At 45.2% G+C, this 23,482-nt stretch overlaps 1 protein-coding gene across 2 annotated transcripts in view; it reads left to right on the top strand.

The window, feature by feature from the left end:
• The window catches only part of NSF (N-ethylmaleimide sensitive factor, vesicle fusing ATPase), an 80,790-nt gene that overhangs the window by 9,540 nt on the left and 47,768 nt on the right, over nucleotides 1-23,482 (top strand). For both annotated transcript variants that reach the window (XM_074557936.1, XM_074557937.1), the window contains exons 2-7: nucleotides 4,335-4,420; nucleotides 11,034-11,133; nucleotides 14,659-14,698; nucleotides 18,448-18,614; nucleotides 20,288-20,395; nucleotides 21,560-21,635. In XM_074557936.1, coding sequence (XP_074414037.1) covers nucleotides 4,335-4,420; nucleotides 11,034-11,133; nucleotides 14,659-14,698; nucleotides 18,448-18,614; nucleotides 20,288-20,395; nucleotides 21,560-21,635 — 577 coding nt within the window. The remainder of the gene's footprint in view (nucleotides 1-4,334; nucleotides 4,421-11,033; nucleotides 11,134-14,658; nucleotides 14,699-18,447; nucleotides 18,615-20,287; nucleotides 20,396-21,559; nucleotides 21,636-23,482) is intronic.

The raw sequence follows: 23,482 nt of genomic DNA, 5'->3' as shown, positions 1-23,482 counted from the left end.
CAGCATCAGCCTCATTCCATGGTTATGACAATGGGAAGATGCCAGCAGCTCACATCCCAGACAGCAGACTAAGAATTTAATGTTACAACTCACTTTATAAGTTTTTTGACCAATCACACAAAGCAAAAGCACACTGACAGCAGTTCTATCCAGCCACTATAAGCACACATCCCTATAGTTAAAACAATGCTTATTTCAAATACAATACCTACTTGTAAGCCTTAAAACACAATGCACAGAGTTCTATTATTAAGCTTAAAACTTCCTAATATCTTGCTAGATAAACTTTTCTGTACCTTAGAGAGTTATTCTAGACAAGCATTAATACACTGATCATTAATACAAGATCATTGTTCTGTTTGTCTTTGCTTTTCTGCAGTTTAAATAATTTTTCTGCTGACCTGTCTCATGGCTGCTGCTTAGCTCTAATCACAGTTCTGCTGCCTCTGGGGCCTGCCTTTTGCAGCTTTCCCAAAACCTTCTAATTCTGTGGATTCCCACACTTTGGTGCCCAGCAGCTGGTACAGGAAAGCTTGGGTGCTTTGTGGAGCAGGGATCCCCATCTTAAAGATGAAGAAATGGAAATTTGTGGTACCCAGAGTTGTCACATTTCCTAACACTGCTCTGGCAGCACCTGAGTGCCAGAAATTCCATCTCTGTGCACCTGCACATGCATGGGATGTGTATCTGTGTCTGTTGGAGATTTTTGAACATCCAGTGCTGTTTCATAATCTCTTGCTCAGCATTAGGAAATGAAGTGAGTTCAGTTGTCGTGGATGAGGAACATCTTTGCCTTAGCACTTCATGTTTCAGCTTTTCTCAGTACCAGCTGTCAGCAGTGCTCCTCAGTCATTGCCACCACGTGATTTTCCTTGGCTTCCTGTTCCACCAGCCTCAATGATTCACAAGAGGTGAATTGACAAAACATGACAGGTGTGGTTTATGTGTGAAAATATCCAAATAACAGCATCACTTTCTGGGTTTTAGCAGGGGTTTGGACTGGATGATCTCCAGAGGGCCCTTCCAGCTATTCTGTGATTTTGTGAACATGTGAGTTTTGTATTTTCTGTGGAGGAAAACGAATCCTTGCAGCTTTGGAAGAAAAAAACTCACAGTGAGATTTATCAGGTCCTGGTTTCCTCTTGGCAGTCAGAAGGAATGCTGCAACAGGTCTGGGTCTGATAGCAGGTGCTGCCTGGCTGGGGATGGATGCTGGGGATGCTTTAGCAGTGTGCAGGCACCTCCTCAGGACTCTGCTGTCCTTGGAGTCTCCTCTTGGCATAAACCACAACAAAACCTGGAGAAGAGGAGGCTCAGAGGTGCTTTTGCTCTCTGCACCTTCCTGGAGGGAGGTTGGAGCCAGGTGGGGTTGGTCTCTGACAGAACCACAGGACACAGTCTCAAGCTACACATGCATAAACCTCCCTACATCAGGGCAGGTGTAGGTTGGGTATTAGGAAGAAATTTTTTCACCAAAAGAATAATAAAGTACTGGAATGTTCTTCCCAGGGAGGTGGTACAATCACCATCTCTGGATGTGTGGTAAAAAAGACTGGACCTAGTTGAGGTGTTAGGGAATAGGTTGGACTTGATGAGGTTTCTCCCAAGCTCATTATTCTGTGATTCTGGGATTTTGTGATTTTGTGTTTCTGTGTGTCTGTGATTCAGTGGTTCTTTGATTCTGGGATTGATTCTGGGACTCTGGTATTCTGTCATTCTGTGATTCTCTGGTTCTGGGATTCTGTGAATTCAGTGGTTCTGTGATTGTGTGATTCTGGCATTTTGTGTTTCTGTGGTTCTGTGATTCTGGGATTTTGTGTTTCTGGAATTCTGTTGTTCTGTGTTCTGTGATTCTGTGAATTCTGTGATTCAGTGGTTCTGTGTTTCTGTGATTCTCTGGTTCTGAGATTCTGTGATTCTGGGATTCTGTGTTTCTGGGATCTGGGATTCTGGGATTCTGTGATTCTCTGGTTCTGTGGTTCTGTGATTCAGTGGTTTTGTGATTCTGGGATTTTGTGTTTCTGTGATTCTGTGAATTCTGTGATTCAGTGGTTCTGTCATTCTGGGATTCTGTGATTCTGTTCTCTGGTTCTGAGATTCTGTAATTCTGTGATTTTGTAATTCTGGGATTCTGTGGTTCTGTGATTCTGGGATTCTGTGATTCTCTGGTTCTGTGGTTCTGTGATTCAGTGGTTTTGTGATTCAGTGGTTTTGTGACTGTGGGATTTTGTGTTTCTGTGATTCTGTGAATTCTGTGATTCAGTGGTTCTGTGTTTTTGTGATTCTGTAGTTCTGTGTTTCTGTGATTCTGGGATTCTGTGATTCTGTTCTGTGGTTCTGTGTTTCTGTGACTGTGTTTCTGTGACTGTGTTTCTGTGATTCTGTGTCTCTGTGGTTCTGTGATTGATTCTGTGTTTCTGTGACTGTGGTTCTGTGACTGTGGTTCTGTGACTCTGTGTATCAGTTATTCTGTGTTTCTGTTCCCAGTGCAGACAGGAGCAGCAGCTTGCCTGGCTGCCGTTTATCACTGAGGATTAAAAATGCACTCGAGGACTAGTGCTGTAAAAAGATTTAATCCAGGAGCTCCGTGTCCCCTTTCCTCCAGAAATATCCCCTGTAATGCCTTTTATCAGGGCATGTCCTTCCCAAAACTGTGCCCTGCAGATGGGGGCAGCAGTGATAAAATGGTGAATGTCTGCTGTGGAGTGCCCCAAGCCCAGAGGACAGAGCAGCTCATAAATCCACTGATGTCACATATTTTATTACAAGAACATTTGAGTTCAGATAGATAAATCTGCTTCAGGCCTGAAAATGGAATCTTTTTTGGTTGTCACATATGTCAAGGGCAATTGAGCGTTATTTAGTGAAAGTAATGAGTTGGTCCTTTTGTAAATAGCAAATATCTGAGACAAATCACAGTGTGCCATAAAAGCTGATCTGAACTGTAGAGCAGGCTGGGGGGAATTTCTCTGATTCTTGTCCCAGAGGAAGGCAGAGCGGGGCAGGAACTCCTGAAATGATTCAGATGTGTGTGTTGGGATCAGTGCATTTCCTGTGCTTGCTGCCGGGGTTTAAGGGTGGTTTAAGAGAAAATCCCTCCTGAATTACTTTCAGCAATAGGTTGAGGCTGTCAAGTAGTTTCTGTTGCACTGCCTGCAAATATGTATCTGCTTTGATTCTCCAAATGACACCTTGGGGAGCAAGTTCAGCTTTTCCCCAAATAAAATGTCTTCTAACATCCTGTTTTTCCATCTCTTTCTCCATTCTGGAGGCATTTTGATCACAATTTTCATCGTTCAGCCCTTGTTTTGTGATGTAATTCTGCAGGAGCAGGTGGGATGAGGGTGTAGGATGGAGCTGAGATCCCTCTGTGTGTCCATCCTGCCTCATGATGGGGATGGGCAGCTTGGGCAGGCAAAATTAAACTTGGCAAATTAAAAGCTTATTGCAGTTTTTAATTGCTGATTGATGAGTAACAGTGGAAAGGGCAAAAACGAGCAGATACTTCTGAAAAATGATTGGTCCTCTGACATTAGAGAATAAAAACATAGAGAGGACTCCCCCACAAAATTTGTTGCAGTAATTTTTTCATAATGATAATCTGGAATTACCTATTTTATCTGATTTTCTTCTATGTGTTATGGACCTGGGATGGGAAATATTCCCATGTGATATTTCTTTTGAGAAGTGGTACAAAGGGATTGTGGGGTTGGATAGCAGCTGGCTGAGCTCAAACCTTCCTGTGGCCTCTCCCTGCACTGGGTGAAGGGGTTTGTGCAGAATGGACATGCTGAAATTCCAGTTTTCTGAGCAGGGAAGAGGGAAGGTCACATCTTTATCCTTCCTTTCTTCCTCACATGGGCTCTGTGACCCAGCACTGACACAGGGCTGTAGGGAAGGCTCTGGCTCCAGGCTGCTTTTCATTAGCACCTTCCAGAAGATTCCAGTGCCCTGTGCAAGAAACACCTTCCAGGGAATGCTGATCACTCCTGCCCTGTGCCATGGATCACCTGCAGGTTAACAGAGTTTGCCTTGCAGGCTTTGTCCCAGCTCATTTTAAAGCATTTGTGTAGCTAGGGTGGAAAATACAAAGTAAATAACAGCCCCAAAATGCAGAGCTTTGGGGTACAAACACCTGTGCTGTGTGGAAATGTTTGGAGGAACCTGGGAGAGGAGCTTGTGGGCTCTGAGCGTGTGCCACGACTCAGGAGATCTTTTTTTGTGCTTTTGCAGAAGACTTGAGGCTTGGCTTGGTAAAGGAAAAACAGAATTTATTTGATATTTTCTCCAATTTTCTCTGATCAATTTTATTGATATTTGCTCCTCTCTTGCAGCCTATGCAAGCAGCGAGGTGTCCCACTGATGAGCTGTCCTTAACCAACTGTGCTGTGGTCAATGAGAAGGACTTCCAGTCTGGCCAGTAAGTGTGCACTGTTGCTCTTTCAGCTTTTAACCAAAAAGGAATTGTTTTCAAAATTCGTGTGACATTTCAGGTGTGGAAAGGTGAGCACAGCAGTTTGATTAACAAAACTTGTGTGTCTTTAGGGATCAGAACTTTCAGTGTGGCTCTTTCTGGAAATGGCAGCTACTGGAACAAGGGTGGCTGTTTCTCTAAAGGATTTCTTTCTTGGGAACTGCATCTGCTTAACTAACAGAATAATTATTTAATGAAGTAATTCTTGTGATAATTTTGGTTTTGGTTTTGCTGTTATACAGTGGGAATATTTGAACTATTTCAAAACCGTTTTTATCATTTTATTGTGTAACTTGGGGCATCCTCTCACTTTTATATCATATGGTGTTGCAACACACACACTGCAACAACATGGGAATGCTGAGCAGAGCCAGGAGAACTTTCTTTTCTCAGGGTTTCATGAACAAAAGGGAGAAGCAGCCAGAGTGTCAGCACCCCAAACTGGATTCTTTAATTGCAATTTTGGGGTGACTGATGGAACCAAACTCTGGGGTTTACTTCTGTTAGGTAGAAAACACCTGCATTGTTCAGCTCAGCCCACACAGAAAGGTTTTGCATTGCAAGAATCCAATTCACATACTCAGATTCTTTGCTTTGCTGCAAAGAATCTCAGGAAGAAAAAGAATCTAGGGAAGTTTTGACAGATTTTACTATGTAGGTTGGAGACAGAAGTCATTAATTTCAGCTGAAAGGGAAAATCACATGCAGCACCAGGGCTTGGGTTTGAAAAATGGGGAAAATGTTCAAGGAGATACTGAATGATATGATAAAGGAGATAGTGAGTGATATGATGAAGGAGACACTGAATGATTTGCCCACCTTTATATAAAATACCTGCTGAGGGGGGAGAGCTGAGCAGTGCTGAGCTGCAGTGCAGGGATGTGCTCAGTCTGTCTGTGCTGTCAGCCAGCCCTGCTGCCCTGGCACCTCTCATGGCTCTGCAATGAACTGAGCTGGGATTTCATGAGCCCAACTGGAGCACAAAATGCCAAAACCAAAGAGAAAACTCTTCTTCTCAGGGTTTTCATGCACAAGAACAAAAGGGAGAAGCAGCCACAGTGTGAGCACCACAAACTGGATTCCTTAATTGCAGTTTTGGGGTGGCTGATGGAACCAAACTCTGGGGTTTACTTCTGTTAGGTGGAAAACACCTGCATTGTTCAGCTCAGCCCACACAGAGGGGTTTTGGATTTCAAGAAGCCAATTCACATACTCAGATTCTTTGCTTTGCTGCAGCTTTAGGGAAGCTCTGACAGATTTTAGTAGATAGGTTGTAGACAGAAGTCATTAATTTCAGCTAAAAGGGAATCACATGCAGCACAAGGGCTTGGGTTTGAAAAATGGGAAAAATGTTCAAGGAGATACTGAATGATATGATAAAGGAGATAGTGAATGATATGAAGAAGGAGATAGTGAATGATTTGCCCACCTTTATATAAAATACCTGCTGAGGGTGGGGAGCTGAGCAGTGCTGAGCTGCAGTGCAGGGATGTATTCAGGACCTGCCTGCCTGTCTGCTCTGCTGCCCTGGCACCTCTCATGGCTCTGCAATGAACTGAGCTGTGATTTCATGAGCCCAACTGGAGCACAAAATGCCAAACCCAAACAAAACCCATCCTCTAAACCAACAGAACTTTTTGGGTCAGAAGCAGGCAAAAGTGGCTGCTTGGGCAGAAAAGTCTCCTGGTCATTTCAAAGTTTGCTTTCCCCCAGGTTGATCTTTTTTTCAACTTAATTGAGTTACAAAAATACCTGTACTGAGCATTGTACCTCATGCATTATAAAAACTTTAATTTCCTCCAGAATGGATGTCCTGCAGGGACCCAGCTGCCAGCCCTGCAGCCGGCTGTGCTCCTTTTGCTTCCAGAACCTTCTCTGCTGGCACTTGTGGCAGCATGCAGGGAGCAGTGCCCTGGGATGTGCTGCCTCAGCAGGCTGGGTGTGATTCTGGCTGCTCCTGTGCCCCTGGGAGCTGTTCATTTCTAGCAGTGCTGCTCACACACCAGCAGAGTGTTTGGTCAGGAGCAGATGCTGCAGATGCTGTGAAGTGGCAGAGGGAGCAGGGGCAGTGCTGGAGCTGGTGCTGCATTGCAGATCCCTGGGGCCATCCCTGGCTGCAGATCCCTGGCTGCACATCCCTGGGGCCATCCCTGGCTCTGGATCTCCTGGAGCCAGCCCTGCTGCAGATCCCTGGGGCCAGCCCTGGCTTCAGATCCCCTGGAGCCATCCCTCACTTTAGATTGTCGCACACATCTTTTATGAAAAATCCTTTCCTTAGGACTTTTTCCTCCTGAGAAGCTGAGAAGCCTCAGGAACAAAATGCAAACAATGATTCTCTGCTGCTGTGGAATGCAACAAGTAGATCTTTGATTAACCCATGTTGGATGTTTCTAATTAATGGCCAATCACAGTCAGCTGGCTCAGACTCTCTGTCCAAGCCATAATCCTTTGTTATCATTCCTTCTTTTTCTATTCTTAGCCAGCCTTCTGATGAAATCCTTTCTTCTATTCTTTAAGTATAGTTTTAATATAATATCTATCATAATATAATAAATCAAGCCTTCTGAAATATGGAATCAGATTGTTGTCTCTTCCCTCATCCAAGAGCCCCTGTGAACTCTCTCACATTAGATCCCTGGGCCAGCCCTGCTGCAGATCCCCTGGCTCTGGTCCCTCAGCACATTTCCTGCTCAGGAGGGTTTTTGGTGGTACCTCCACAAGGGTTCTGCTCTGTTTGCAGCTGGGGCTGTAGAGCTGGAGTTTGCCCTTGGATCAAGGAGATGCTTTAACCCAGGGTGCTGCTGAAGATCTTGTCGTGCTTTGTCGGATCTCAGCACCTCAGCACTGAGGTGTCACCGAGAGCACCCTTGGGGGGCTCGGGAGTCCTGGAATGTTCCAGAAGTGTCTGGTGGCTGGACTTTGATCCTACACAGGAGACGACACCTGTATGAGGACAGGAGGGTTTCACCGGGGTGAATGGTGAAGGGATTAGCTAATTAGAGGGTGAGACACAGGGTTTAGGATTTCTGTACAGGGGGGTTTAGAGAAGTAAGATGGAGGAATTGGGGCGTGTCCTGTCCTTCTTCTTCTTCTTCTTCTCCTCCATCTTCTGTGGTGATGGTGGCACTTTTGGATTGGTTATTACTGAAAGTGCACCGGGTAATAAGAATAAATGGTATTGGGGAAAAATGATAAATATTGTACACGTAACAATGGGTATAAAGATAGGTGGCTGCCCGGAGGGCAGCACAGTGTGCTCATGGCTGGCTGCTGAGCAGAGCTCTGTCGGGCTGAAAGAAAATCTTTTAGATAAACAATTAATAAACATAAAAACCGAAAGAAGAACTGAAGCCTCTTCTCGTCCTTTGATACGCGGCTGCCCCAAGGCCACTCCAGGCCTTTCCAGGCCCTTCAAACAGCCGAAAACCCAACAGTGCTTCACTCCCTGCACGCTGAGCTGGGCAGGGATGAGTCAGGGATGAGCTCACAGCAGGCCATGCACACACAGTGTGTGCTGTGCAATGCTCTGGGCAGTGGCACCACCTTCAGCTCTGTGCCCTGCTCCTGCCTTGAGTGCAGTTTGGAGAGAGAAACCAGTTCTGGGTGCAGTTTGGGTGGAGGAACCAGTTCTGGGTGCAGTTTGGAGAGAAACCAGTTCTTGGTGTAGTTTGGAGAGAGAAACCAGTTCTTGGTGTAGTTTGGATGGAGAAACCAGTCCTTGGTGCAGTTTGGAGAGAGAAACCAGTCCTTGGTGCAGTTTGGAGAGAAACCAGTTCTTGGTGCTGTTCGGAGATAGAAACCAGTTCTGGGTGCAGTTTGGATGGAGAAACCAGTTCTGGGTGCAGTTTGGAGAGAGAAACCAGTTCTGAGCGCAGCCAGGCTGAGGGACAGCAGTCAGGGCAGGGTTTTGTTCCTGTTGAGAATTTCTTGTTCCCTTTCCCATGGGAAGCCCATCCCTCCTGGGCCAGTTTGGGTTTCTGAGGAGCCCTTGCTGAGTGATTGCTGTGGTTTCCAGCCCTGCCCTGCATGGGATGAGATCCCTGAGTCATCCCCTCCCTCACAGGAGCCCTGCTCGTGCTTCAGCCCCAGGAAATCTGGTGCATTCACAGATTAATTCATGTTTGCTGCAGTTTCTTTGGGTTTGCTCAGCCTGGCCAAACTTCCCAGCACTTTCCTGGGCCTGCTTTCCCGGAGCTGGCCCCACATGGGTTGGATGTGAGAGGATTTCACACAGAACAGAGCAGCAATTCCTCCTGGGAGAGCTCTGGGAGCTGCCTGGCCCTGGTGATTTGTTGTTCCTTTTGTTTGTGTATAACCAGCAGCTCTTCATGGGTTTGAGATTTCCCCTCTGTGAATCCAGGAGCTCTCTGAGCTCCTTCGTGGTGAACATCAGTGTAGGAAAATGAATTTATTTTTGGATTTTATTTTATTTTATTTTATTTTATTTTATTTTATTTTATTTTATTTTATTTTATTTTATTTTATTTTATTTTATTTTATTTTATAGTTTGGGCTGCTGTGGCTCTCAGTTTGGGCTCCCAGTTTGGGCTGTCATAGCTCCCAGTTTGGGCTTCCTGGCTCCCAGTTTGGGCTGCCACAGCTCCCAGTTTGTGCTGCCAATGCTCCCAGTTTGGGCTGTCATAACTCCCAGTTTGGGCTGTCATGGCTCCCAGTTTGGGCATCCATGGCTCCCAGTTTGGGCATCCATGGCTCCCAGTTTGGGCTCCCAGTTTGGGCTCCCAGTTTGGGTTTCCTGGCTCCCAGTTTGGGCTGCCACAACTCCCAGTTTGGGCTGCCATGGCTCCCAGTTTGGGCTCCCAGTTTGGGCTCCCAGTTTGGGCTCCCAGTTTGAGCATCCATGGCTCCCAGTTTGGGCTCCCAGTTTGGGCTGCCAATGCTCCCAGTTTGGGCTGTCATGGCTCCCAGTTTAAACTGCCATGGCTCCCAGTTTGAGCATCCATGGCTCCCAGTTTGGGCTCCCAGTCTGGGCTCCCAGTTTGTGCTGCCAATGCTCCCAGTTTGGGCTGCTCCCAGTTTGGGCTGTCCTAGCTCCCAGTTTGGGCTGCCGTGGCTCCCAGTTTGAGCATCCACGGCTCCCAGTTTGTGCTTCCATGGCTCCCAGTTTGGGCTCCCAGTTTGGGCTTCTTGGCTCCCAGTTTGTGCTGCCACAGCTTCCAGTTTGGGCTGCCAGTTTGGGCTGCCACAACTCCCAGTTTGGGCTGCCATAGCTCCCAGTTTGTGCTGCCAATGCTCCCAGTTTGGGCTGTCATAACTCCCAGTTTGGGCTGCCATTGCTCCCAGTTTGGGCTGCTCCCAGTTTGGGCTGCCATAACTCCCAGTTTGGGCAGCTACAACTCCCAGTTTGGACTGTCCTAGCTCCCAGTTTGGGCTGCCGTGGCTCCCAGTTTAAACTGCCATGGCTCCCAGTTTGAGCATCCACAGCTCCCAGTTTGTGCTTCCACGGCTCCCAGTTTGGGCTGCCATTGCTCCCAGTTTGGGCTCCCAGTTTGGGCTGCCACAGCTCCCAGTTTGTGCTGCCAATGCTCCCAGTTTGAGCATCCACAACTCCCAGTTTGGGCTCCCAGTTTGGGCTGCTCCCAGTTTGGGCTGCCACAGCTCCCAGTTTGGGCTGCCACAGCTCCCAGTTTGGGCTGCCATGGCTCCCAGTTTGTGCTGCCATGGCTCCCAGTTTGGGCTCCCAGTTTGTGCTGTCATAACTCCCAGTTTGGGCTGTCCTGGCTCCCAGTTTGGGCTGCCACAGCTCCCAGTTTGTGCTTCCATGGCTCCCAGTTTGGGCTGCCGTGGCTCCCAGTTTGGGCTGCCGTGGCTCCCAGTTTGGGCTGCCGTGGCTCCCAGTTTGGGCTGTCATGGCTCCCAGTTTGAGCATCCATGGCTCCCAGTTTGAGCATCCATGGCTCCCAGTTTGGGCATCCATGGCTCCCAGTTTGGGTTTCCTGGCTCCCAGTTTGGGCTGCCAGTTTGGGCTGCCAGTTTGGGCTCCCAGTTAGTGCTGCCAGAGCGCACCAGTCGCAGCCTCCTCTGGTTTTGCTCTCTCATGCCAGCAGGCTGCCTGCCTATCCCGTGATCAGAGCTGTCAGGCACAGTCTGAGGAAGCCATAAGCAAGGAATCAGATCATTTTTATTTACATTTTTCTCTGAGGCTTCTCAAGATCCTGGGCAAGGTGATTTTTCCAGAAAATATCACGGTGCCAGGATGTAACTATTGATTTTTGGAGCAAAGTCTTGCAGTTGGGCTTTGAGATCCCATTGTACCAGTGAGGGTGGTGGGCTCTGTCACCCTGCTGTGTGTCTGAGTCAGTGATTTTGGTTTTCCTTTGCAGCCCTGGAGATAACCTGGGTATTCCTTCTGAGCTCCCACATCCCTGTGAGCAATGCAGAACCCTTCCAAATAAAATCCTGATCTCCTTTCCAGGCATGTTGTGATGAATAATAATAATAAAATACTTTCAAAATAAAATCCTGATCTCTTTTCCAGGCATGTTGGGATGAATAATAATAATAAAATACTTTCAACATAAAATCCTGATCTCTTTTCCAGGCATGTTGTGGTGAAGACCTCTCCCAACCACAAGTACATCTTCACTCTGAGAACTCACCCCTCTGTTGTCCCTGGCAGCATTGCCTTCAGCTTGCCCCAGGTATGGCTTTCTATGACTTTCTGCTCTGCTACAGAATAAGCAAAGTCTCTTTTTTAGGATGAGGATTGATGATAAGTTCTCTAATTGGAATAAATGTGTGCTGCAAATTTGATTTCTGCCAGCAGAAGTTCAAGGATGCTCACACTGCAAGTGAAGTGACTGTGCTTGTGTTGTTTTGATATATTTTTAGTGCATGGTGGGATAAAGATACTGGAAAATGTGTAATTTAACCTTCTAAAAAAACACCAGAAAGAAACTATTTGAAAAGGAAAAATCTAAGCAATATCTTCCATTCCTTGTGAATCTTTAAATCCTTGGCTTTAAAGGGTTTCTTTGCTGTGTTTTTCATTTTTAAGACCTGCTGGAAGTTTTATTGACCACATCCAGTCATTGTTAGTATTTATAGATGAAAACTGCAATGAAATGCATAAAAAAACCCCAAACCCCTTTGTCTCCTCTTTCTTAATTAAGTCATCATCAGATGTTAAATGCTGGTTAGAATAAATAATGAATATAATTAACTTCTACACTGAAAAATGAAACTTGAAGCTTTGTACTGCTCTCACTGAGTCTCATCCCATGAACCTGCAGCAGCTGTGGTCTCTGTTTCAGCACTTTAATGTCTCCCTGCCACTCCCTGCTCCGTGCTGCAATCACAGCAGATTTGATTTCCTCAGCACATCTTGGCACAAGCCCCCAGGTGACATTTTTGTTTTTGATGTGCTGCTGGAACTGGGTCTGTCCCAATGAGTGGCTGGGGGCTGTGTGACCTTCAGTGTTCCCTGGAACCTCTCTGGACAAGGTTTTACCATTTCATTCACCCTCTTTTAGTTTAAAGCCACTTCCCCTTTTTCTTTTGCTACAATCCCTCCTAAAAATTCTGTGTCCTTAAAAAGCCCACTTAAAGTATTGAAAGGCCACAAACCCATTCCCTCAGCCTGTCTGCACAGCAGAGCTGCTTCAGCCCTCTGAGCATCGGCCATTCCTGATACTGGGTTTGAATTTAAAATCCCCAATATTTCCCAGAGCCCTGGATGGCTGCAGTCAGTCTGACACCCACTGTGTGTTTCCTGCTCCTGTTCAGGGGTGTCTGTGCTCTGAGGCCTCCAGAGCATCTCTTTGTGGTACACTCACTGTTCACATGGAGCTCTTGACCATCTTTATTCTGTGCTAAGCTTGATTTTTGACTTGGAGTTCTTGACCATCTTTATCTGTGATAATCTTGATTTTGACTTACAGTTTTTGATCACCTTTATTCTGTGATAATCTTGATTTTTGACTTGCAGTTCTTGACCACCTTTGTTCTGTGGTAATTTTGATTTTTGACTTGAAGTTCTTGACCACCTTTATTCTGTGGTAATCTTGATTTTTTACTCCTAACACTGAAAGCTGGGAGTTCTTGACCACCTTTGTTCTGTGATAATCTTGATTTTGGAGTTCTTGACCACCTTCATTTTGTGATGATCTTGATTTTGACTTGGAGTTCTTGATCACATTTGTTCTGTGGTAATCTTGATTTTGACTTGGAGTTCTTGACCACCTTCATTTTGTGGTAGTCTTGATTTTTTACTCCTAACACTGAAAGCTGGGAGTTTTTGACCACCTTCATTCTGTGCTAATCTTGATTTTTGACTTACAGTTTTTGACCACCTTTGTTCTGTAATAATCTTGATTTTGACTTACAGTTTTTGATCACCTTTGTTCTGTGGTAATCTTGATTTTGACTTACAGTTTTTGACCACCTTTATTCTGTGATAATCTTGATTTTTGACTTGGAGTTTTTGACCACCTTTGTTCTATGGTAATCTTGATTTTTGACTTGGAGTTCTTGACCACCTTCATTTTATGGTAATCTTGATTTTTTTACTCCTAACACTGAAAGCTGGGAGTTCTTGACCACCTTCATTTTGTGGTAATCTTGATTTTGACTTGCAGTTCTTGACCACCTTTGTTCTGTGGTAATCTTGATTTTGACTTACAGTTCTTGACCACCTTTATTTTGTGGTAATCTTGATTTTTGACTCCTAAAACTGAAGGCTGGCACAAGTTTTGTATCCTGAGAGCCTAAAACACGAATTGCTGTGCAGTGATGACAAACCTTTAGCAGAAACCAGCCGGGTGAGCATGGTGGGGGTTGAAGAAGAGGAAAATCCACAGAGAAGATCCTGGCAAATCTTCCCCCAGAGGTGCTGGCACTGCCAGGGAATGGTCCCAGCCCTGAGGCTGCAGAGCTGCAGGAGATGCCCAGGGTGGGATTTTTGGGGTGTCTGTGCAGGGCAGGAGCTGCACTGGATGATCCTTTGTGGTCCCCTCCCACTCAGGATATTCTGTGGATATTGGAGATTGTGTAAAGGGAGAAGTGTTCACTTTGTAAGCAAAGTCATTGTGTTCCTTCTCCCAGACAAAAAGGCAAATACACAAATGATGATAAATTCCAGCTTTTCATATCTCCCCAGAGCTGTTTGTAATGACCCCTGCATGTGCCTGGTGCCTTTATTTGGTACCTGAGGCTTGTGAACATGGCCCAGCCCTGATGAGAGCTGAGAACACCCTGCAGCCAGTCTGTAACACAGCAGCAGCCACTGGGAAAACCACAACTTTGCACTCATCAAGCCAGAGCTGTTGGAATTGTAAAGGTTACAGATATTTTTGTGTCACATAATTCGTGAACCATTTCCCACTTCTGCAGTTCCATTCTCTAAAGGAATTTCCAAGGGACCTAAAGATTTGAGCAGTTTCATTTTTATAGGTTCTCTTGGTTCAGGTAATATTGTACCTTGGAGCACATTAGAGCAAACTTTTCAAATGCTCCTGGGGTGTGTAACAGCCATTGTGGTACCTGTGGATGTTCAGAACTTGGGCTGTGGTAGGAAATGAGCAGAAGGACAAAAAACCCCATCCAGCACCACAACTTCTGCCTCCAGCATGGTGGGGACACCAGAAACCTGAAGGAGGTTGGACAGAACAACCTTCTGAGATCACAAGAACTATTTGGAGAGATTATTCAATGTTTTTGACTTATTTCCTGTTAATTTGAGGGTTTTTGGGATATTCCATTCTGCTCCTTTTTTCTGCTGCTGAGGGTTTTCAGGGGATCCTTCTCCTCTGGGTGAGGAGAATACCTAAAAACCATTATTGAATGTTTTTGGCTTATTTCCTGTTAATTTGAGGGTTTTTGGGATATTCCATTCTGCTTCTTTTTTCTGCTGCTGAGGGTTCTCTGGGGATCCTGCTCCTCTGGGTGAGGAGGATACCTAAAAAGCATTATTCAATGTTTTTGACTTAATTCCTGTTAATTTGGGGGTCTTTGGGATATTCCATTTTGCCCCTTTTTCTGCTGCTGAAGGTTTTCTGGGGATCCTGCTCCTCTGGGTGAGGAGGCTGCCTTTGAGAGGGCAGGTGTTTGTTCTGAGGGCCAGGTGTTTGTTCTGAGGGCCAGGTGTTTGTTCTGAGGGCCAGGTGTTCTGCAGGACAGGTTTTTGTTCTGCAGGACAGATGTTCTGACCTTTTTCTCTTGCTTTTCAGAGAAAATGGGCCGGCCTTTCCATCGGGCAGGAGATTGATGGTGAGTCAGTCAGGGCAACTGGGATGTGTTCACAAAGCTGAATTCATGTTTCCACCCTCAATTTGCATCTCACAGAGCTCCAGTCCTTCTCCAGGTGATGTGAGGGCCTCCTTAGTGAAGGAGCTGCTCTCCTTTCTGCAGCTTTTTTGTTTTTAATGTTTCCCAGCCCTGGGCAGGCTGTTTTGGCAGTTTCTGCAGGTACCTGCAGGTATCTCAGCCTGGCTCTGTGTGGGATATCAGTGTCCTTCCTGCTCCATACAGGGACCTGCAGGGAGCTTGGTCTCTTCTCCCAGGAGAAAAGGGACAGGATGGAAGGAAACAGCCTGAAGTTGTGCCAGAGGAGGTGTAGGTTGGATATTAAGGAAAATTTCTTCACAGAATGGGTTGTAAAGGCTTGGAACAGGCTGCCCAGGACAGTGGTGGGGTCACCATCCCTGGAAATGTTTGAAGAACTGGTGGATGTGGCACTTGAGGACATTATTTAGTGATGACCATGGTGCTGGGTTGATGGTTGATCCTGGAGGCCTTTTCCAACCTTGATGATTCTGTTAATTGTGATTTTTTTGCCTGCTGGTCTTATTTTAACTGAAGAAGGACCTATAACAGGGGAAAATTAATTTGTCATAAATTAATTTGTTTCTTACCCTTGTTTGGCTGCTGATCATGTGCCAACTCAGAGATCAGTGTTTTCAGTACTCAGGTCTTTTGGGTAGAGAAGCACTGATATTCTGTGAGCAGTTTGTGGCTGTAAAACCTCCCAGCTACGTGGGAGCCTGTGTTCACAAAAATAATGCAGTGCTTCTGTGCACAGTGACTAAATGTCATCTGACTCCGTGCTGGCTGGAAGGGATTTGTAAAAGCATTCTGCAGGTAGGGAGAATGCTCACAAAGCCAGTGATTTCCCAGGGCTCCTGCTTGGTCCTGCTCCCCTGATAACGTGGAAGCTGTGTTTTAAATGTCAGTGTAAATGCAGCCCACAGCTCTGTGCAGCAGTGATGAGTGCTGCTGAGCCCCTGATGGTGCAGTGAAGCTTCTACAGGTGAGTGATTTCCTGCTGGGAAGGTATTGAAGTTGGAGGGAGAGACCCACCTTGCATTGATCAGCATCAACTCTTGTTTATTCATCAATCAGTCACTTTTTATAACAGTGTTAATCAAGTTCATGCATATTGCAAAATCTAAGCTCACAACAGGTCAGAGATAACACACCAACCCCTCCTTATGTTTTCAACACCAAGATTTGGGTTCTCAAAATTATTCTCGCTTTCCCAAAACAGCCAATATTGAAGTTCACCATATATTGAAGTTGGAGGGGAGACGACCCACCTTGCATTGGTCAGCCATCAACTCCTGTTTATTCATCAATCAGGCACCTTTTATAACAGTGTTAATTCACTTCATGCATATTGCAAAATCTGAGCTCACAATAGGTCAGAGATAACACACCAACCCCTCCTTATGTTTTCAACACCAAGATTTGGGTTCTCAAAATTATTCTCGCTTTCCCAAAACAGCCAAAGATAGAACATCTGCTTGTTATGAGAAAGCTGCCTGAGAACTCTGATGTGCAAGGCTCTCAAGGCCTTCATGTTTGTCACTTTTACCTGTAATTAAAAATAACCTGAGAACCTCTGCTGTTCACAGAAACAGGCTGTGAGAACCTGTCCCCCACAGCTGCCTTCTAGGCCATCCCTGAAAAAATCTCCAACAGGAAGGCACAGTGCTCTGAGGGATGTGTCTGTCTGTCCTGCTTTCTGTGCACTCCAGCTGCACCAGCTCCTGTGTTCCCAGCAAAGATGCCCAGCTGGAGCCAGGGCTGGCTGTGCCTTCCCACCCCATGGATGTCCTGCTGCCTTCCCACCACAGGGAGGTCCCTGCTGCATTCCCTGCTTCTCTCTGGAACATTCCAGGCTCTTGGAGCTGGTGCAGTCTCTGCTGGGTTTGCTCCATCCCCTCAGCACTCAGTCCTGGCTGTCAGAGCTCCTGATGCCTCATGATCTGACCAAATCCAGGCACTGATATTCCAGAAATGTTGGAGATTTTTTCAGAAATGGCTTAGAAGGCAGCTGTGAGGAGCACATTCTCACAGCCTGTTTCTGTAAACAGTAGAAGTTCTCAGGTTGTTTTTAATTACAAGTAAAAGTGACAAACATGAAGGCCTTGAGAACCTTGCATACCAGAGTTCTCAGGCAGCTTTCTCATAACAAGCAGATATTCCATCTTTGGCTGTTTTGGGAAAGTAAAAGTAAGTTTTGAGAACACAAATCTTGGTATTGGAAACAAAAGGAGGGGTTGGTGTGTTATCTCTGTCCTATTGTGAGCTCGGGTTTTGCAATATGCATGAACTTAATTAACACGGTTATAAAAAGTGACTGATTGAGTCAATAAACAGAGTTGATGCTGAACCAACAAAGGTGGGTCTTCTCCCTCCACTTCAGTACAGAAAATTTTGTTGGACAAAGCCATGAGGTTCAGCAAGGAAAAGGAAACTGCTCAGGGGTGACCTGGAAGGTGAGAGGAGCTCCTGGGTTTGCTTGCAGGCCCAAAGGGATCACCCTGCTGCTTTTGGGAGAACTCAGTGCAGATCAGGAGCAGTGTTTTCATCTTTATCCCTGTTTGCTGCGGCAGCTCCTCCCAGGGAGGTGTTTGGGGTGTGTGCTGTGTTCTGGTCACCCCTCAGCAGGGACAGGCTCTCCTTGTTCCCTTCACGTGAACAATCCTGGGGGGTTGTTTTGCCATCAACCTCAGCATCTGCAGGTTTGTCCTGGAGCCATTCTGCTGCCAGGGGCTGGACAGGAAATCCCAGATGGAGTGAAGAGCCTTTCCCACATTCCCCTCCTCCTGCTTCATCCTTGCTGCTCTTGGCTCTTCAGATTCAAAGCAAACCTTCAATGCTCCTCAGTCTTGTGGAGAATCTTTCTGCATTGCTGGGCCTGCCTGTTTGTGAGGTGCTGACCATGCTGGGCAGTCCCTGGAGCTGTGGCTTGTGCTGCTCTTTCCTTTCCATCCTCTTCATCCTCTTCATCCTCTTTGCACCCTGAGAGGTCTCTTGTTTCCCTGTGGGATCAGGGTGGCAGTGACACTGCAGTGCCTTCCCTGCCCCTTGGCTTTCTGTCCAGGGGATTCTGCAGCACTGAAGGGAACCTGGAAATGTCAGTGTGGGCCCAAGGGCACCTCTGGGCTCTCCTCAGTCTCAGGGATGAAGGGCAGTTGATGATGTGCTTTGTTTTGGGCTGACAGATTCCATTGCTGCATTTGAATGTGCACTCCTGTGCACTTCAATTCACTTTCTGCTGCCTCATCTGGAGAACAGCTCAGCAATTTTGTCAAGGAAACCCAGTGATGGCCTCTTGTCACTGTTTTTGGGCAAGGCAACCCCTGAAGCTGCTTTTGGGCTTCCTGGAGATGTGTCCAAACCCTTGGGTGGAGATACAGCCATGTGGGACCATAGCACACCTGGATTTGCTTTCATTGTCCTCATCCTCCAAAGTCTGTGTGGTGTTTGAGCTGTTTTAAAGGCTTATTAAGAGTTTTTAGAGCAATGCAGGGATTTTCAGTGAAAAATGTGATTTTTCAGTGGCAATTTTATTGTATTTTTGACCTTTCAGTTGAACATGGGTTAAGAGAAAATAAAGAAAGAATATATTCAGTTTTACCAAGTGAAATTCTCAAGGGAAGAGTGTTTATTGCCAAACTTGTTTAATACACTGGGGGAACCTTAAATATGCTGGGTTTTGGGTTTTTTTTCAGTTTCCTTATACACTTTTGACAAGACCAAGCAGTGCATTGGCACCATGACCATCGAGATTGACTTCCTGCAGAAGAAGAACATTGACTCCAACCCCTATGACACCGACAAGATGGCTGCAGAGTTCATCCAGCAGTTCAACAGCCAGGCCTTCTCTGTGGGCCAGCAGGTGAGCTGGGGCTTTGAGGGACCCTCTGAGGGTGCCAGGAGCTCTGCAAAGGCTGGGTGAGGGGCAGGAATTGTTCTTTGTGTGAAGTGATGCCTCAGGTTTTAGTTTTTTGTATTTTTCAGGCTCTGTGCTGCCTTAGTGGGTGGGTCTGGGTTCACATCAGGGGATGCTGAGCTCTGTGCACAGAGACAAAACAATTCCTGCTCCAGCTGGGCACCAAGGACAAATGATCCAAATCTCAGGCCAAGAGCACAAACACCGTGGGCTGAAGAGACAAAAACAAGGATGGGGCTTGATGGGTTAAATCTGTAACTGGACAATTAACTCCAATATGTAAATGGAGCAGAGCTTATAAAAGTGAGAGACCCTGTGACCAGTGGGGCATTTTGGGTTCATCTTGGGTTCATTTTGTGACCATTTTGGTTCATCTTGGGTGCAGCCCTGGCTGGGCTCTTGTGCTGCCCAAGGTGGATCCATTGAGGCCTTTTAATAAATCCCTGCTTTATTCTTTAGCTCTGTCCAGTCTCTGCTCTAGCCCAGCCTGCACAAGGATGTCTTTATGAGCAGTAAAACCTTTGTGACTGTCACTGAGAGCATGGCCAGAGGGGTTTAGAATCCATCCTAAATCTGTGAGGAAAATCCCAGGGTTTGGGAGAGTTTGGGTCTCTCTGTGTTGGATGTGAGCATGGCAACTTCTGGAATATTTTAGGAAGTCACTTTTGCCTCCTTCTGTATAAGATCAAGACAACCACCAGGTTTAATTCATTCTCAGTGGCACCTCCCAAGTGCAGTGCATTTAATTATTCTGGAATTGTCCCAGGCCAGGCTGGACAGGGCTTGGAGCAGCCTGATGTGGGGGAAGGTGTCCCTGCTATGGCAGGGGTGGCACTGGATGAGCTTTAGATCCTTTCCAGCCTGAATTATTCTGGGATTCCAGCAGCAGAGAAACAGGGATGAATTATTTTTCTTGGGGACCTTGGAAAGTTGATGTCCTGTAATTGAGCCTGCAGGGGTGTGCAGAACATGGGCTTCAGCCCCTGCACAGCCCTGTGTGATAATCTCTGCTTTGCCTTGCTCTCAAAACACTCAAGGTTTGTCTCCCATATAATTTACACCTTGCAGGGTCTGAATCTTAAACCAGTTGAAAATACAAACTCAAGGAAAGGGAGGCAAGGCTGCAGAGCCAGCCTGGTTTTCTGTGGGATGGACCCTACTCATCATCACATTCATTCTGTCCCTCATTAGCACTGCTCCTGGAGTGTCCTTGTCAAGCTGAAATGGAAAATATCTGAAAGTTTTGAGCTAAATTGTTCTCCATGACTAGTACCAATTATTGAAGTGAGAGGGAAATGTCATCAGATGATCCAGAACACTGAGCTGGGGAGAAGGGGAGGGAGAAATAGATGATTTTCTTGGAAGGAGGATTTTTCTTTGAGTTTCTCCAGCTGTCTTTGTGTTCTGTTACTCTGATATTGGGACATGGTCAGCACTCCAGACTGAGAGCTTTACAGGATTTTCCTGTGAATCCAGAACTTTACAGGGAAAAAACTCCAGGGGAGCTGCTGGGTGGTTAACTCAGTCTTCAGGATCATTTGATCTCCTTTCAAATCTTACTAGTCTTGCCAGAATCCTTTTCAGCTTTTTTTAATGAGATTTGTTTTCCCTTTCCACAGCTGGTGTTCAGCTTTAATGACAAGCTCTTTGGGCTCTTGGTGAAGGACATGGAAGCCATGGACCCCAGCATTCTCAAAGGGGAGTCTGGAACAAGCAAAAAGCAGAAGGTGGGCTCCCAAGAACTCCTGGGCTTTCCTTGGGGACTGCATGTCCGGTTTTTGGCTGTTTGGATGGCCTGGAAAGGCCCGGGGTGGCCTTGGGGCAGCCGCGTATCAAAGGAACAGAAGAGGCTTCAGTTCTTTTCTTAGTCTCGGTGTTTATTAATTGTTTATCTAAAAGATTTTCTCTCGGACCGACAGAGCTCTGCTCAGCAGCCAGCCATGAGCACACTCCCCTCCCTCCGGGCGGTCACCTATCTTTATACTCAAAGTTACGTGTACAATATTTATCATTTTCCCCCAATACCTTTCACCCTTATTGCCCGGTGCACTTTTAGTAATGACCAATCCAAAAGTGCCACCATCACCACAGAAGATGGAGGAGAAGAAGAAGAAGAAGAAGGACAGGACACGCCCCAATTCCTCCATCTTACTTCTCTAAACCCCCCTGTACAGAAATCCTAAACCCTGTGTTTCACTCTCTAATTAACCAATCCCTTCACCATTCACCCCGGTGAAACCCTCCTGTCCTCATACAGGTGTCGTCTCCTGTGTAGGGTCAAAGTGCAGCCACCAGACACTTCTGGAACATTCCAGGACTCCCGAGCCCCCCAAGGGTGCTCTCGGTGACACCTCAGTCCTGAGGTGCTGAGATCCCACAACTGCAGAGCTGAAAGTCCTGGCAGATAATGCCAGCAGGGGCGGTTTGGGTGAGCTGCCTTTGGAGAAGTCACAAATCTGCCTCATCAGAGGGGACAAAGGGCCTTGTCTGCAGTTCAGTGCAGCCTCCACTAAACTGCAGGGCTGGGGAGGATACAGGAATTGTGCTCATGGAAACAGCCTCTCTTGAGTTTTTTTATCTTCCAGATATGTCCAGTTTTGATTTTTCCTTCTGTAGAAAGGACAGGATTTTATTTTCTCCTTTACTTGCTGAAATAAAACAGTTGGGTTTGAACTAAAACAGTAACTTTTAAAAGTCAGGTTGTTTTACCTGGTGAGCTTCTCCATTCAGTGGTGTTTTAGAGGTGGGGTTGGTATTTTTCATTCTTCCCAGGAAATGGAGATTTTGCTGCTTTTTCCTTCCTTCTGAGATGTTCTTGGAGATACCTGGAGCAATCTGAAGCTCAGTCTAATGGTAATTAATGTAATTATTTCTTTCCTTTCCCTTTGCAGATCGAGGTTGGTTTGGTTCTTGGGAACAGCCAAGTTGCCTTTGAGAAAGCTGAGAACTCCTCTCTCAATCTGATTGGTGAGTTCCTGCACCCACAGAGAAATAATGCTTGAGATCATTGGGGACTTCATTGCCTGCAGGCTGTTGTTTGTCCTCACTCCTAGGCTCAGATTATCAAGGCCAGATGGACCAGTAGATCCAGAGACAGCAGCTGTTGGAAATATTTTATTTTATTTTATTTTATTTTATTTTATTTTATTTTATTTTATTTTATTTTATTTTATTTTATTTTATTATTTTGGGGCCACATTTGGGGCTGGGATTTTGTGCCACAGGCAGTGGGAGGGTGTGAGGCTCTTGTGTCACCACACCTTGCACCTCAGCAGAGTTTTGGGCTGAGCACTCAGCCTGTGCTGAAACCCTAAATTATTGTATTTAATCATGGCAGGGAGGAATGATCAATCTGACTCCATGTTCTCAGAAGGCATATATTAATTATATTATATTATATTATATTATATTATATTATATTATATTATATTATATTATATTATATTATATTATATTATATTATATTATATTATATTATATTATATTATATTATATTATATTATATTATATTATATTATATTATATTATATTATATTCCATTCCATTCCATTCCATTCCATTCCATTCCATTCCACTAAACTATACTATACTAAAGGCTAATTTATTAAAGAATAATATTATTAAAGAAATATAATATAATGTAATGTAATGTAATGTAATGTAATATAATATAATATAATATAATATAATATAATATAATATAATATAATATAATATAATATAATATAATATAATATAATATAATATAATATAATATAATATAATATAATATAATATAATATATACTAAAGAACACAGAAAGGATACTTACAGAAGGCTAAAAAGATAATATTGAAAACTTGTGACTTTTTCCAGTGTCCCAACACAGCTTGGCACTACTCGGCCATTGAATCAAAACAATGATTCAATCATTAACAATGAAACAGTGATGATACTATATTATATCAAAGAATACTAAACTATACAATACTAAAGAATACAGAAAGGATACTTACAGAAGGCTAAAAAGATAATAATGAAAACTTGTGACTATTTCCAGAGTCCTGACACAGCTTGGCCCTGATTGGCCAAAGAGTGAACACAACTCCCAGCAGAATCCAATTTAAAAACACCTGTGGGTAAACAATCTCCAAACACATTCCACAACACAGGAGAAGCAAATGAGATAATTCTTGTTGTCATTTTTCTCTGAGGCTCCTCAGCTTCCCAGGAGAAAAATCCTGGGCAAAGGGATTTTTCAGAAAATGTGAATGTGACACTAACACAGCTCTGTGGGCTGATTGCTGTAATTAAGCATCCTAATGAAGGTAGAACTGTTAATAGCACCAAATGGAACTTGCAGGGGCAGGGCAGTGAGTTCCCACCTGTGACTGTGGGATCACACCCCATCAGGTTTCACTCTGCTGCCAGGACAGTGTGAAATAACCCTGTTCATAACCCTGAATACATTATATTCCCAGGGGATTGTACCTGGTTAATATTCAGAGCCATAAAATGCCCTGGCATCTCCCTCTTGGCACGTGTGGGATTGCTGCTGCTCTGGGAACAGGGTCCCTTCCCCAGGATTCTGTTTCATTGTCTTCACACAAGACAAAAGAGCTTCTTGTGCCTCAATTTACTTCTGTCAAATTGCTACTTCATTTAATCTCCTCATTGATCTGAGGCAGAGCTGCTTAATGTGCTTTGTTGGTCTCTGGGGAATTGTAAAGTTCTGAATAATTAAATTGTGAGAGAGGAGATGAAAGTGAAGTGAGTGTCACTGATGTCTGTAAAGGGCCTGCATGATTTCAATAGAGAAGAATTGTAGTAATTTT

Source organism: Zonotrichia albicollis, chromosome 23, assembly GCF_047830755.1.
Source record: "Zonotrichia albicollis isolate bZonAlb1 chromosome 23, bZonAlb1.hap1, whole genome shotgun sequence".
Taxonomy (NCBI): domain Eukaryota; kingdom Metazoa; phylum Chordata; class Aves; order Passeriformes; family Passerellidae; genus Zonotrichia; species Zonotrichia albicollis.
Note: the sequence above shows the minus strand (reverse complement) of the source record. Positions and strands in the feature narration are given on the sequence as shown.